The sequence below is a fragment of the Nicotiana tomentosiformis genome, chromosome 6 (assembly GCF_000390325.3).
Source record: "Nicotiana tomentosiformis chromosome 6, ASM39032v3, whole genome shotgun sequence".
Lineage (NCBI taxonomy): Eukaryota > Viridiplantae > Streptophyta > Magnoliopsida > Solanales > Solanaceae > Nicotiana > Nicotiana tomentosiformis.
Window position 1 is genome coordinate 118,532,352 of NC_090817.1, and position 12,851 is coordinate 118,545,202.

The 12,851-nt window shown below is 38.0% G+C and overlaps 2 protein-coding genes across 3 annotated transcripts; both read left to right on the plus strand.

The window, feature by feature from the left end:
- Nucleotides 1–416: 416 nt before the first annotated feature.
- LOC104098550 (septin and tuftelin-interacting protein 1 homolog 1-like) lies at nucleotides 417–9,129 on the plus strand. Of its 2 annotated transcripts, XM_070177736.1 has the most exons (7): nucleotides 417–588; nucleotides 747–4,590; nucleotides 5,364–6,942; nucleotides 7,409–7,522; nucleotides 8,288–8,361; nucleotides 8,906–8,958; nucleotides 9,042–9,129. In XM_070177736.1, the coding sequence occupies exon 2, from the start codon at nucleotides 756–758 to the stop codon at nucleotides 3,336–3,338; it is 2,583 nt and encodes an 860-aa protein (XP_070033837.1). In that variant the 5' UTR covers nucleotides 417–588; nucleotides 747–755; the 3' UTR covers nucleotides 3,339–4,590; nucleotides 5,364–6,942; nucleotides 7,409–7,522; nucleotides 8,288–8,361; nucleotides 8,906–8,958; nucleotides 9,042–9,129. The 2 variants fall into 2 exon arrangements, with proteins under 2 accessions (XP_070033837.1, XP_070033838.1); XM_070177737.1 differs by lacking the exon at nucleotides 5,364–6,942 and having other exon boundaries at nucleotides 747–3,510.
- Nucleotides 6,703–12,526, plus strand: LOC138891421 (sister chromatid cohesion protein PDS5 homolog C-like). Its single transcript, XM_070179367.1, has 8 exons — nucleotides 6,703–6,744; nucleotides 7,409–7,522; nucleotides 8,288–8,361; nucleotides 8,906–8,954; nucleotides 9,042–9,128; nucleotides 9,205–9,239; nucleotides 10,528–10,599; nucleotides 10,691–12,526. Exons 1-8 carry the CDS (start codon nucleotides 6,703–6,705, stop codon nucleotides 11,169–11,171), a joined length of 954 nt encoding a protein of 317 aa, XP_070035468.1. The 3' UTR covers nucleotides 11,172–12,526.
- Nucleotides 12,527–12,851: the final 325 nt, after the last annotated feature.

Below are 12,851 nucleotides of genomic sequence, written 5' to 3' on the forward strand. Positions count from 1 at the left end.
TGTATAGATTTCTAAGTATAACTTGTTAGATTAAGTATCACTTTTCTAACATTATATGGATAATAGGAACATAGAATATGTAGTATGGCATTATATCCAGTATTTGAAGGTTCCAACCAAAATCATTTAACAACTGAAGTAAAATTACTAGCTTCTTGTTGAAGACATGCAACTATCGAAGAGAGAGAAGAGGAGATTTGCGCATTAAAAAAATTAGGACACATGAAATGAGGAGAAGTGTGAAAAGAGGAAATGATATAATTGAATTCTTTAATTGAAGTTATTAATGAGAGGACTAGAGTGAGAGTTTTTTTTAAGAGAAATGTATAAAATTTATAAGAAAAATATATATACTTTTTGAAAACTGCAAAACAGAAAATAAATTAATAAGTTCATGTGAAAAACTCCCGTGTTTTTTCCCAGTACAACACGACCCATTCGACAACTTACCAATAAGAGTCAGTCCAGTAGTCCACAACCCATCTTCAGCTTCTACTTGCAGCATGAACAAGAAGATTGACCAAGATAAAAAGCTTCAAAGGAGGCAAAAGGACTAATATAAATTAGTACATAGCAGTGAAATTGAAGGTATTTCGTTTGCCAGGGAAATCAATTCTCAAAATTTCCCCAAAATTTTGGTCAACTTAGTTTTTTCCTCATTCAGGGCTTCCATAAAGGAATTTCCAGTATAGAGATCATTGTTTTGTAGGTGGTCTGACACTGTATGATAATCATATTTTCTGCAGTTCCACCACATGGATGATCATCAGGAAATGGAAAGGTTTGGGATGGAGAACGATTTTGAAGATGGTCAGTGGATCGGTGGCGAGTTCTACTACCGGAAGCGCAAAGAAAAGAAGCATGTTCAAACCAAAGATGATGTCCTCTATGGTGTTTTTGCTTCCGACGATAGTGACTCTGACTACGAGGGATCCTCCAAGAAGCGGAAAAAAGGCCTTTCCACGAAGGCTGACCTCACCAAACCTGTCAACTTTGTTTCAACTGGAACTGTCATGCCCGACCAAGAAATAGATCGCAATTTCAAAGAGGAGAAGAACCAGAAAATGTCCGAAGAGAGCAAAGGTTTGGGATCTGGAGCATCTGTTGGCCTTGGATTTGGTACTAGTTCCTCGAAGAATATTGCTGCTGATGAATACACCAAAACACAGGCCCAGGTTGAAATTGAAGAGGAAAACTTTCTGCCCACTGCTTTTGGGAGGAAGATTAAAGAAGGTGCCCTAAGACGTGAGAAGGAAAGGGAAAAGGAGAAGTCTATGTTGGCCAAGAAATCTTCTGAATCAGGGAGAAGGGAACCTGGTGGTGATGTTGGTGGCTTTGAGAAGCATACCAAGGGGATTGGGATGAAGTTGCTTGAGAAGATGGGTTATAAGGGAGGTGGGTTGGGAAAAAATGAGCAAGGAATTTTGGCTCCGGTCGAGGCAAAGCTTAGGCCCAAGAATATGGGAATGGGCTTCAACGACTATAAGGAGACTAGTGCACCAACTCTTCAAGAATCAGAGGGAAAGCCTGTTGCTCGTCCTGCTCAACCTGTGGAAGGCCACTCAAAAGAGAAGCTTTGGTCAAAGCAAGCTAAAAAACTGAAGAAGGTTTACATTACAGCTGAAGAGTTGTTAGCCAAAAAGCAGGAGCAGGGCCTGGAAGTTGTTCAGAAGGTCTTTGATATGAGGGGTCCACAGGTTCGAGTCTTGGCGAATCTGGAGAACTTGAACGCGGAAGATAAAGCAAGGGAAAATGATGTTCCAATGCCTGAACTTCAGCATAATATTAGGTTGATTGTGGATTTGGCGGAACTTGACATACAGAAAATTGACAGTGATTTAAGAAATGAGAGAGAAACAGTTGTTGCTTTGCAGAAGGAGAAGGAGAAGTTTCAAGCTGAGGCCGCTCGCCAGAAAAGGCAGCTTGATAATATGGAAGAGATTGTCAGTGTATTGGACCGGATTGGGCAAGAGAGCACATCTGGTACTCTGACCTTAGACTCCCTTGCAGCAGCATTTGCAGACTTGCAGCAGCAGTATTCTGAGGAATACAAACTCTGCAACTTGTCAAGCATAGCATGCTCATATGCTCAGCCTTTATTTATACGTGTTTTTCAAGGATGGGATCCACTTCAAACTCCAACACATGGAATGGAGGTGGTTTCCAGGTGGAAGTATCTTTTGCAAGGCGATGACATTTTTACTATCTCTGATGCTGCATCTCCTTATACTCAAATATTCATGGAAGTTGTTTTCCCTGCCATTAGAATATCTGGCACCAATACCTGGCAGGCAAGGGACCCTGAACCAATGCTTCGTTTTTTGGAGTCCTGGGAGAAGCTGTTGCCTCCTGCAGTCCTTCAGACAATATTGGAAAACATTGTCTTGCCCAAGTTATCAGCTGCTGTGGACTCCTGGGATCCACGTCGAGAAACAATTCCAATCCATTCCTGGGTTCATCCATGGCTGCCCTTATTGGGTCAAAGGTTGGAAAGCTGCTATCACACTATACGTAACAGATTGGAAAGTGTACTGCATGCTTGGCACCCAAGTGATATGTCTGCATACTACATATTGTCTCCTTGGAAGACCGTGTTTGATGCAATTAACTGGGAAAAACTGATGGTCAGATTTATTGTTCCAAAGTTGTTAAATGTAATGCATGAATTCCAAATAAATCCAGCAAATCAGAACCTTGATCAGTTCTATTGGGTCCGTACTTGGGCTACTGCTATTCCCATCCATCACATGCTTCCAATACTGGATATATTCTTCAACAAGTGGGAAGTAGTTTTGTATCACTGGTTATGCTCAAAAAACCCGAACTTTGAAGAAGTGACAAAATGGTATTTGGGTTGGAAGGTACTCATTCCACCTGAACTTCTGGCAAATGAACACGTTCGCTATCGACTTAATGTCGGTCTAGACATGATGAACCAGGCTGTTGAAGGTTCAGAGGTGGCTGAACCTGGTCTGAGGGAGAACATAAGTTATCTTAGGGTTCTTGAACAAAGGCAGTTTGAGACTCAGAAAAAAGCAGCAGCGCAATCTCAATCCCGTCCTTCTGTGGGCTCGAACAGTGGAATCCAAATGGACGGTACAGGTGGCGGGGATGAGATGAACTTGAAAAGAGTTATTGAAGTTTATGCACAACAGAATGATTTGTTGTTCCAGCTTAAGCCCGGGCGAATGCAAGATGGTCATCAGATATATGGTTTTGGTAAAATCAGCATTATTATAGATTCTCTCAATCAGAAGGTATTTGCACAAGTAGAGGACAGGTGGTCTTTGGTGTCACTTGAGCAGCTGTTGGACCTGCAAAAGTTAAAGAGCCGATAAGCATCTTAAGTTCTTGAATTTCTCAGTACGAAAGCAACTCCAAGTAATGTGTAGGCTTCACGTACCTTTCTGCACTGGGATCTTTCATTGTGCTGCAGCAAGTCATGAGAAGATGAAGTGCTTCTTTTCTCCCTAGTGGCATTTTACTGCTTCTTTAGTGAGATTTTAAGTTGTAAGTTTCCTTCGTCCTACATTGGCATTTGGCAAAATCACTAGAAATGAGAGAGACGTGAGTGTCAGTCTTTCTGGCTCAGATAGCAGCCCTTCAAATTTTTTACATAGATTTCATATTGTATTTATTCGTGAATTTCTTTATATAGAAGCACTACATGTTCAATATCTATTTAATTATATAAATGTTAATCCTAACTTAGATTTTCCTATCAACACTTAGTGTTCAGCCATATTATAATTGTTTCATAGATTTATTTTGATCGGCCACTAATCTGTTTTATTCTGTGGAGGCTAAAGGCGGGTTGATTTAGAAATAATGATGATTGAATGCAAAGGAGTTACCTAACTCCTTTTAAGTCTTATCTGATGCAAACCAGAGAAGAAGGGTGCTTATTATCTGTGAATAGTTGATGCATGCGGGCTTGTACTGGTAAAAAAGAAAACAAAAAGAGAGAAACTAAGGAATGCATCAGAGGCTGTCGAGAAAATTCCATTCTTCAATTAGGACAGCTGCTCCTTAGACTTAGAGAAAGATTAATGAATTGAATTGAAAAATGAACCCCTTGCTCTAAGAGTTGACCTCTATATGTCCATTACTTTATAGTGAAAGATCAAAGACAAGCTATTAAGGTGTAAAGATAGAAGATTTGCGAAAGATTAGAGTTTAAACCTCCGTATATCCACCCCCCCCCCCCCCCCAAAAAAAAAAAAAAAAAAAAAAACCCCAAACCATGTTGTCTTCTTCTTTCTCCTCTTTCTTGTTAGGAGCTCTTACTCGAGCTAATGTCAAAAGAGAAGAAATAGACTTCCTGCTCAGTATGATATGAATATTAAGGTGCTGCAGCAGAGCCATTGCAATTCAATTCAATCTCTGCTAGCTGCTTCAGTATCTGACGGTCTAGTCTCTGCTATTAACTTGGGTGTGTGATGGAGTTATTAGGGTTCGATAGAGTTAGAGCTTTGCACAATTCACTTTCCTCTGTATAATTTGTTTTTTGGGTCGAAGCAACCAAGTGTTGGTGGGGGAGGTTTGGGCTGACCCCAACCTGTTCATTTCATTCAGCAGAAGTGCAAGGAGGTAGGATGTACAATCATTCTTCTCTTAACTTTTTCTTACTGTTCTAGATTTTGAATTTGTTCCCAAATTTTTTTTAAGTTAAATTTATGTATAGTATCTAAAAGCTCCTGTGGTGCAAGGTTGCTGTTTTGGTCCCTCAATTATTAGTCCTACTACAGATAAATGTTTCAAGATTCAATGTTTTTAATTATTATATCATGAGATTACTCATTTTATGCCTTGGAGAACTTTTAGTACCTTTTGTTTTATGATAATATCTTTTGCATTTGCAGAAATTTGGTAATGGAGGGGACCAATAGCTGACGGTATTATTAATAAAAGGATCTAAATGTTTCTAGTGTCAAGTATGCCAGAAATCAAAACTAGAATTTGCCATAATAAAAGCACAATTATCCCTTCTATGAATTTCTTTTGCTTTAGACAGAAATGTAAGAAGGAAAAAGAAGGAAAGAAGCTTGTCTGAACAATTAGTTTTTTGTCCAGGTAGGATCAGATCTTAATGTATTTCTTTGATCCTAAAGTGGAATTTCTGGCATATTATATCGTGGCCATTCGAGTAATGATACAGGTTTAAAAGTTTTCTTTAGACACGTGACACAATCTTTTGATTCCCCATCAGTTGTCGTTCTTCTGCCCATTTTTCCTGATTATTGGTCAGATATTGTTTTAATTAGAAAGTAGAATGTGCAAGCACAAATCGGGTTCTCATATTCTAGGCCTTCTTACTGTTTTTAAGGTGTAAACTGATATTTCTGCATCCCCACGTGAGGCAGAAGCTAGTAGCTGATAGAGAGTAGCTGTTGGAGGTCTATAGTGAGGTTATGGGTTCACGACGATCAGCAAAACTTCTCCATGCCTCAGGAGCTGTGTTTAAGTTAATTTATGTCTATTCTAATTTTGTAAATTTATTTGTCTGTTTTAATTCTAGTAAACTGTTAGCTTATTTTTAGTCTAAGTGTCTATCAGAAGCTCATGTGGTCTTAGTGTGTCTTTAATTCCTTATCCAAGATCAAAGAAGGAACTCCTCATTAAGCAAGAACCGTAACTAAGAACGGAGCAGTTCAATTTTTGGGTACAGGAAAAACTCTCCTAGAACAATCTATTTTCATCGAATTTTTCCAATTGATCAGAACAGCTAGTCTGAAGTCTAATAAATTTCAATGAGTATACTCAGTCATTTTGCCAAGTGAGTAATTATTTCCAGCTTATTATAATTGGCCTTCAGGTGATCATTCAACTATGTCGTTCTACTTGTAAGTCCTGCACTTTATCCAGCCTCTTGAGCAAATTATGAATGGCACTATGTTTTACTTGATTGTGTTGTCTTGATCCATTGTGAAAGGTGGGTTTCTATGAAAACTGAATGGTATTTCCACTGGTGCACCACTTTTCCTTCTCCCCTTCTTCTATTTTTTTCTGCTCCACTTCTGCAACTTAATCCTTTCTATATTTGTGGTAATTGTTTTGCTACTTCTTTTTTCTTTTCTTTTTCCCCTCTACACTGCTCAGTGTTTTCTTTGCTTGACCAGCTACTGGGCTTGCACATTTCTCCCTGCTGTATTTTGTAGCTATTCTTGAGCCATAAGTTAGCTTCAAGATAGTGAAGGAATTATGCCAGCAAATGTAACAATTAAAGTTAATAAAGTGCTTATTTAGTACAGTAGTGTTTGACAGTCCAATGCTGATACTTAACTTGCTGTCACAATGATCCCAAATTTCTGCTCTGTCCTTAACTAGCTGAAATTGAAACCAGATATGCAGGAAGGAAGGATTCACAGATCCTCTCTGTCCTTAACTAGCTGGAACTGTAACGAGATACAAACTCCGGTTTAGGTCTCAGTGCTACAGGTCTGGGGACAGAAGTAGAGATTCAGCTCAGTAAAATCTGTTGTTCGAGAAGACAACAACAATAACAACAACAACAAAACCAGTGAATTCCTTCTATTGTTGTTCGAGAAGGAACTCTAGAAATTAGTTTCATGAAGAGATTCACTTATTGCAATATTTATTTACTACATGAGTGATAAAGCATACGAAAACTTGTGGTGGTTTGTCTTACTTTTGCAAGAATCTAGATCTTTCCGTATGAAACATCACTAATCTATTGGATTCATGGCAATTGAGGGTTCTGATGTTGAAGTTGTAGAAGTGAAGGTTGACTTTGCTATACTTAGCCGCTTTGTCTTAGGAATAATAGTTCTGAATAGGATTAAATGTTTCTCTTATAGGCGATCTCTCATCATTTGTTCTCCTTATTGTGTAGGCGATCTTTTAGCACATCAGTCAAATGACATGGAAGGGTCCATTTTGTTCTTTTAGGAGTTAAATAGATAGCAATCTGTCAGTATATCGGTACAGCTTTATTCTCTCCAGAACTACAACTCGCCTTTTTTTTTTAAATCCTCACTGGGTGATGTAACTTCCATATTTCATCAACCTCAGGCCTAAATGATCTTCTTCTGTTTCTTCAACATTTTTCTGATTTTGTTTTCTGTTTATATATGTTGAGAACTGTGTACAGCAGCTATTTTTGAGCTGTTTGTTTTTGTCATGCTTCAATTGTTTTTGGGGCATGTCATTCATGCTTTTGTTTACTCATGCAGTTGTGCTACATGGTATCCTATTATATATATATATATATATATATATATATTATTTTTTTTAATGTAGTCTGTCTGTATCTTCCAAGTCCATTAGCATGAGAGCTGGGGTTTACAAATATGGATTTTGTCCTGTGTTTGTGCAGTTATTACAACCGAGCCTGTTAGACTTGCCATGACCCTCCATGCCTGTCTCATGTTATCATTTTGTTGTGCAGGAAATAGTACCTTCGCCAGAGTCTCCTGATAACTCTGCTAAACATGAAAGTAATGAAGAGGAAACACCCAGGACAAGTGCAAAGAGAAAGCAGCATTCTTCAGGCAAGGACAAGGTAAGCATTTTAAATCGTTGTTCATGTTGTTTAATCCTTTCGTATTCTGTGTGTTTCTATCATACTAATGCTCTGTGCTATTCTTGTTCTATTTTGCAAATGTAAATTGTGTCTTTATGCTGCAATTCTTCCAACTGATTCTTGTTATAAAAGTCGATAGTGGTTAGCAAGTAGTATAGACTTACCATTTGTTGCCACCTGTTAAGTGCTTGTATACACACACACACACACACACACACACACACACATATTTTGCTTGTTCTTTAAAATAGCTGTTTGTTTCATAACCTAACATTTGTGTTAGGAAACAACAAAAGCCAAATGCAAATGTCACCTGTTAAGTGCTTGTATACACACACACACACACACACACATATATTTTGCCTGTTCTTTAAAATAGCTGTTTGTTTCATAACCTAACATTTGTGTTAGGAAACAACAAAAGCCAAATGCAAATGTCACCTTAATCTTGATGAATGCGCATTTTTTTTTTGCTCTTATGGGAAGGGGACTACTGCCCTTCTTTCTCCAACCGTCCCTCTTCTGTGTAACTGACATTTGTTGGCACTCATTTCTGATTGCTTATGTTTACTTGAATTCACTTAGGATGACGGTTATCGTTAGTCATGTTTTATCTTGACAAACTGCTTTATTCTAGATTAAATTCATTTAGCTTCTACAGTACTCCTGTGTGATTAACAAGTTGTTTGCCTGGGAGATTAATACCTAACCACACTGCCCCACTGTACTGCTTCTACTTGTCAGGTGAGCGAGACTGTGCAACATGGCGAGAGCCTGGTTTGTAAAAAAATCAAAGTTTGGTGGCCATTGGATAAAGTGTAAGTATTTCTTACTTTATTATGCTGCTGCCCGATATGTTTTTCTGTCCAGCATGTTTTTCCCCTCATAACTGACTCTGATAGTTTGGAATTACTATCATATTGAGTTCGCTGAAATTGCTGAGTAATTTTTCCAGTTCTATTTTATCTTGAACCTTTTTATCTGCATTAGTATATGTTACATCTTAGAAATGATATTCCCATTTCAGCGTCAATATGGGTGCTAACCATTGTTATGCCTGCGTCTTGGGAAATGAGGATGCGAGTGTTGGGATACCTCAAGATATTGTATTACTCCCTCTATTTCAATTTATGTGAACCTATTTCCTTTTTAGTCCGTGCCATAAAGAATGACCTCTTTCCTTATTTGGAAACTATTTACTTTTATGCAATGATTTATAGCTACACAAAATATATATGCCTCATTTTACACCACAAGTTCAAAAGTTCTCTCTTTTCTTAAACTCCGTGCCCAGTCAAATGGGTTCACATAAATTGAAACGGAGGGAGTAGAATTTATGCTGATATTCCTTTGTTGTCACAGATTTTATGAAGGTGTTGTTGAGAAGTTTGATTCTGCCAAAAAGTACAGAGTGAGTGCAGTTTGTTTTTTGCTGCGTAAAACTGAATTGTTTCGTTTGCACTAAGCCTTCTATATTTGAATGATAATTTCTTATTAGGTTGTCTACATTGATGGAGATGTAGAAAACATAAATCTCACAGAGGAACGCTGGAAGTTAGTAGAAGATGATCCAATGTCAGAAGGGGTTAGTTACTGGCTGTATTTTGCATTGTTATGATTTTGTTTCTCTTTGATACATTTGTATGTTCCTCTGTTGACAGGAACAAATAGCAAGTGCTGATGCAGCTTCCGAAAGGTAAGCATAGCCGTTTATCACCTTATTCTTATTTGGTTTTCAAGGCATTTATTCACACCTGAAGCTATAATTACTGACCATGGTAGAGCTAGGAGCATCCTAATTGTCCAGCTTTCTGGAACCCTTCTGCATTTTCTATCTAAGATTGTCCTTCAACTGTCTCTTTACGCTATAACTACTTACAAATACATCTTAATTGAAGAAAACAATAAGAGATTCTCATTGCTGTTTTATTATTTCATATTTCTGTGAACCTTTGTTGCTAAAAGGGTTAGAGATCTTTGGCCAAGTCTATCACTTCAACTTTTGCTGATTCATGATGTGTTTCTTAATGAAGTTGTTTCATATGGAATACAAAGCTAGCTTACAATCCAATTTTGTTGTATTCTATGTGATGAGAAGCGATAATAGTTTGTCTACAGGAGGGATGGCTACCTTTTCTTTCGAAACCTTTTAGTTGCTTGGTTGACCAACTTTGAAATCTGTTAAAGGTTGTTGATTTCAAGTCTTATTGAGCACATGGTTAGCTAGTATAAATTGTTTTATTTTAACTTGTGTCTATATGGTTTGGCTTTGTTGGCCTGGTTTATGCAAGTTCTTGATTTCCTTGTTCTATTTGCAGCTATTCTGCTTTTTTGGTAACTGAAAAAAGTGGTAGGTATGATGATAGGGGTGGTTGTGATTTTTTTCCATGGAAGTTGTTCTTTTTACTGTAGGATGAGCAAAGTGAGACCGTACTCATTTTGATGTCTGTACTCATTGCGTTATTGTATTTGTTAATGATTATGTTTTGGGAAATGTCATATTCATTCTTTTGTCTGCTTCCTTCCCTGGTTCTCTGGCCTATATTGATCTTGCTACACGGATGGGGCAATATGAGAAGCAGAATGTATAACCTATGCTTAAAAAGAAATTGAAACCTAAATAATTAAATGAAAATTAGCTTTTTTTCTTCTCAACCACTATATATTACAAAAATATTTTTTTTATGTTTCCACCTGGTGTCCTTTACCCGTGTTGGGACCCGACTAACCTGGATTCGTGCCGGGAAGTCCCACTTTGGGGCGTAAAGCTCTCCCTACCAAAGGAAACTCCGTACTTGGGGCTCGAACCTGTGACCTCATGGCTAAGGATGGGGAAGTATTTACCTCATGGCTAAGGATAGGGATGTATTTACCACTCCACCACAAACTTTTGGTGTTAATCCTCTATAAAAATGATCTTTTCTTCATAATCTAGCAGTACGACAATTCTTTGTGTTTCTTTGACTCTGCTTTCGCTATGCCAGGCAGAAGAAGAAAAAACCTAGAAATGCTGAATCATCAGCGAAGCATGAAAGAGTGGAGGCTTCACCTAAAAGGTTGTATACTCTCCTTAACCGTGTGCTTGTGTGATGTATTAACATGTTGTTGGGAAGCCTAACGGTTTCAGTGGTGGGTCTCTTTCTGCACCAAGTCAAAAGACACGGCAACAAAATCTGGACAGAAATCCAAGGATGATGGTAAGCTTAAGCACAACTTAAAAGATGGCACCTCAAAATCTGGCGGGAGAACTGACGGTACAACCAGCAGTAAATCTAGGGCCCAATCTAAAAAAAGCAGTGGCAAATCTGTTGATGATACTGAAAAGCCATCTGCTCGGTCTAAAGATGTTAGCAGTAGTACTCCCAAATCCAAGTCCAAGCAAGATACCCCGTCAACGACTGCCAACAAGTCCAAGCAAGAAACAGTTACAGCTGCCGTCAAGTCCAAAAATAAAACACCTCAAAGTGGCGGCAAGCCCAGTGCCAATGGCATGGAGAAGCTAAAATCTAGTTCGTCAAAGGTTAAAGGAAGCGGGAATTTGGCAAAAACCCCTGATAGCAGCTCTAAGGGAAAATTCTCTAGTGCGTCTAAGGAACGAGAAAGTGAGCCAAAGAGAGGAAAGAGCTGATTAGTTGATGCACATCTGTAATAGTGGAGTTGCTTTGTTAGTGCCTATGCTACATTCTTGGACCTGTTACAGCTCACTGAAGAGGCTATAGAGCCCAAGTATGCCTTGTATGCTATTTGCTGTCTGGCACAATCTGGAGTCGCAGCTTGCAAATGTGTCTTATAACACGTCTGTACTATTTGCCAGAAGGTATATCTTTCCCAGTCTAAAGAGTTGATATATTGGTTTAAGTCTACTCACACTTCCTTGCTGCACGTATGTCTTGCACGCTCAAAGCTACAAAATATTTAGTTCTATCAATGTTGGAGGAATTCACTGGGAGTTGTAATATTTGCAGAAGTGTGATTGCATGAGTAGCATCTGGAAATTATCCCCTTTTACCAAGTGCTATACAGGGTTGGTCAAAGTACGAAAGTGAAGGATCTGTTGCTAAAAGACTTTTCAATTTCTATGACAAGAGGTGTTGGAGATACAATATTCTCCGAGTTCCTCTACTTTGTTTCCTCTCAAGTTCTTCTGAATTGGTACTGCTACCTTTTATGTCTAACGTATATTTGCAGCTAAGTTAATCAAAAAAGAAACTCCTCTAAGATTGTGTACTATGTAGTTCCATATCTTGGAGTCGCCAAATTTTTGAGCTCCATATACTACTAGAAGAAACATGCGATAAGATGTTGTCCAGAATCACCACTAATAATTCCTGTTAATCAACTCCTTTATATCTATTTTCTATCAAATGTTAATACCTTTTCACATGACTAAGTCGCCGAGGAAAATGGGTAAAAGCCTATAAGGGGCTGTCTATGTATTTGGTCTTTTATGAATGTTTTGGTCTAATCTCCCTTCATTTTCTGTTTTATTTTTGGTTTTCCTAAAAATACAAAACCAGCTTCTTATGGTGGCTATGTTTGTAATCGCTTGTTATAATTAAAAAACTACTATCTTTGCAAATTAAATTCAATATTCCTTGACCCGTGTAGAGAGAAATGTGCTCTTAAACCGAAAAAGATCAAGTTTCTTTTCTATTGTAATTTCAGAGATGGAATCTTGGAATCATGGCTAGTCAAGTCTTGCAATTGCCGATAATCATAGTTTCAATCTGCTAGAGCTCTCTTTGTGGTGTGACTGCTCAAGCATTTGTAGTCTAGTGTGTGTTCACCATGGTAGTTTACAGACCCTTTCCTAGTTTCTACTTTTGTGGATTATATTTAATTTTTTGCTGAACTAGAAAGTGTTTCGCGCATTATAGCTTGTGAACACTTCTTCGAAATTTTCTGTATTCAGGGGTTTTAATGAGTTTTACTGATTGCTTCTACTATTTGAATGAAGCAACTACAACTGCCAGGTTTCAGAGACTTGATCTTTTTCGGTTTAAGAGCACATTTCTCTCTACACGGGTCAAGGAATATTGAATTTAATTTGCAAAGATAGTAGTTTTTTAATTATAACAAGCGATTACAAACATAGCCACCATAAGAAGCTGGTTTTGTATTTTTAGGAAAACCAAAAATAAAACAGAAAATGAAGGGAGATTAGACCAAAACATTCATAAAAGACCAAATACATAGACAGCCCCTTATAGGCTTTTACCCATTTTCCTCGGCGACTTAGTCATGTGAAAAGGTATTAACATTTGATAGAAAATAGATATAAAGGAGTTGATTAACAGGAATTATTAGT

Coding starts and splice junctions, on each gene's coding strand:
- LOC104098550 (XM_070177736.1), top strand. CDS start 756: ATGGATGATCATCAGGAAATGGAAAGGTTTGGGATGGAGAACGATTTT.
- LOC138891421 (XM_070179367.1), top strand. CDS start 6,703: ATGGCAATTGAGGGTTCTGATGTTGAAGTTGTAGAAGTGAAG. Junction 9,129..9,204: donor ATGATCCAATGTCAGAAGGG/GTTAGTTACTGG, acceptor CTCTGTTGACAG/GAACAAATAGCAAGTGCTGA. Junction 10,600..10,690: donor GTGGAGGCTTCACCTAAAAG/GTTGTATACTCT, acceptor CTCTTTCTGCAC/CAAGTCAAAAGACACGGCAA.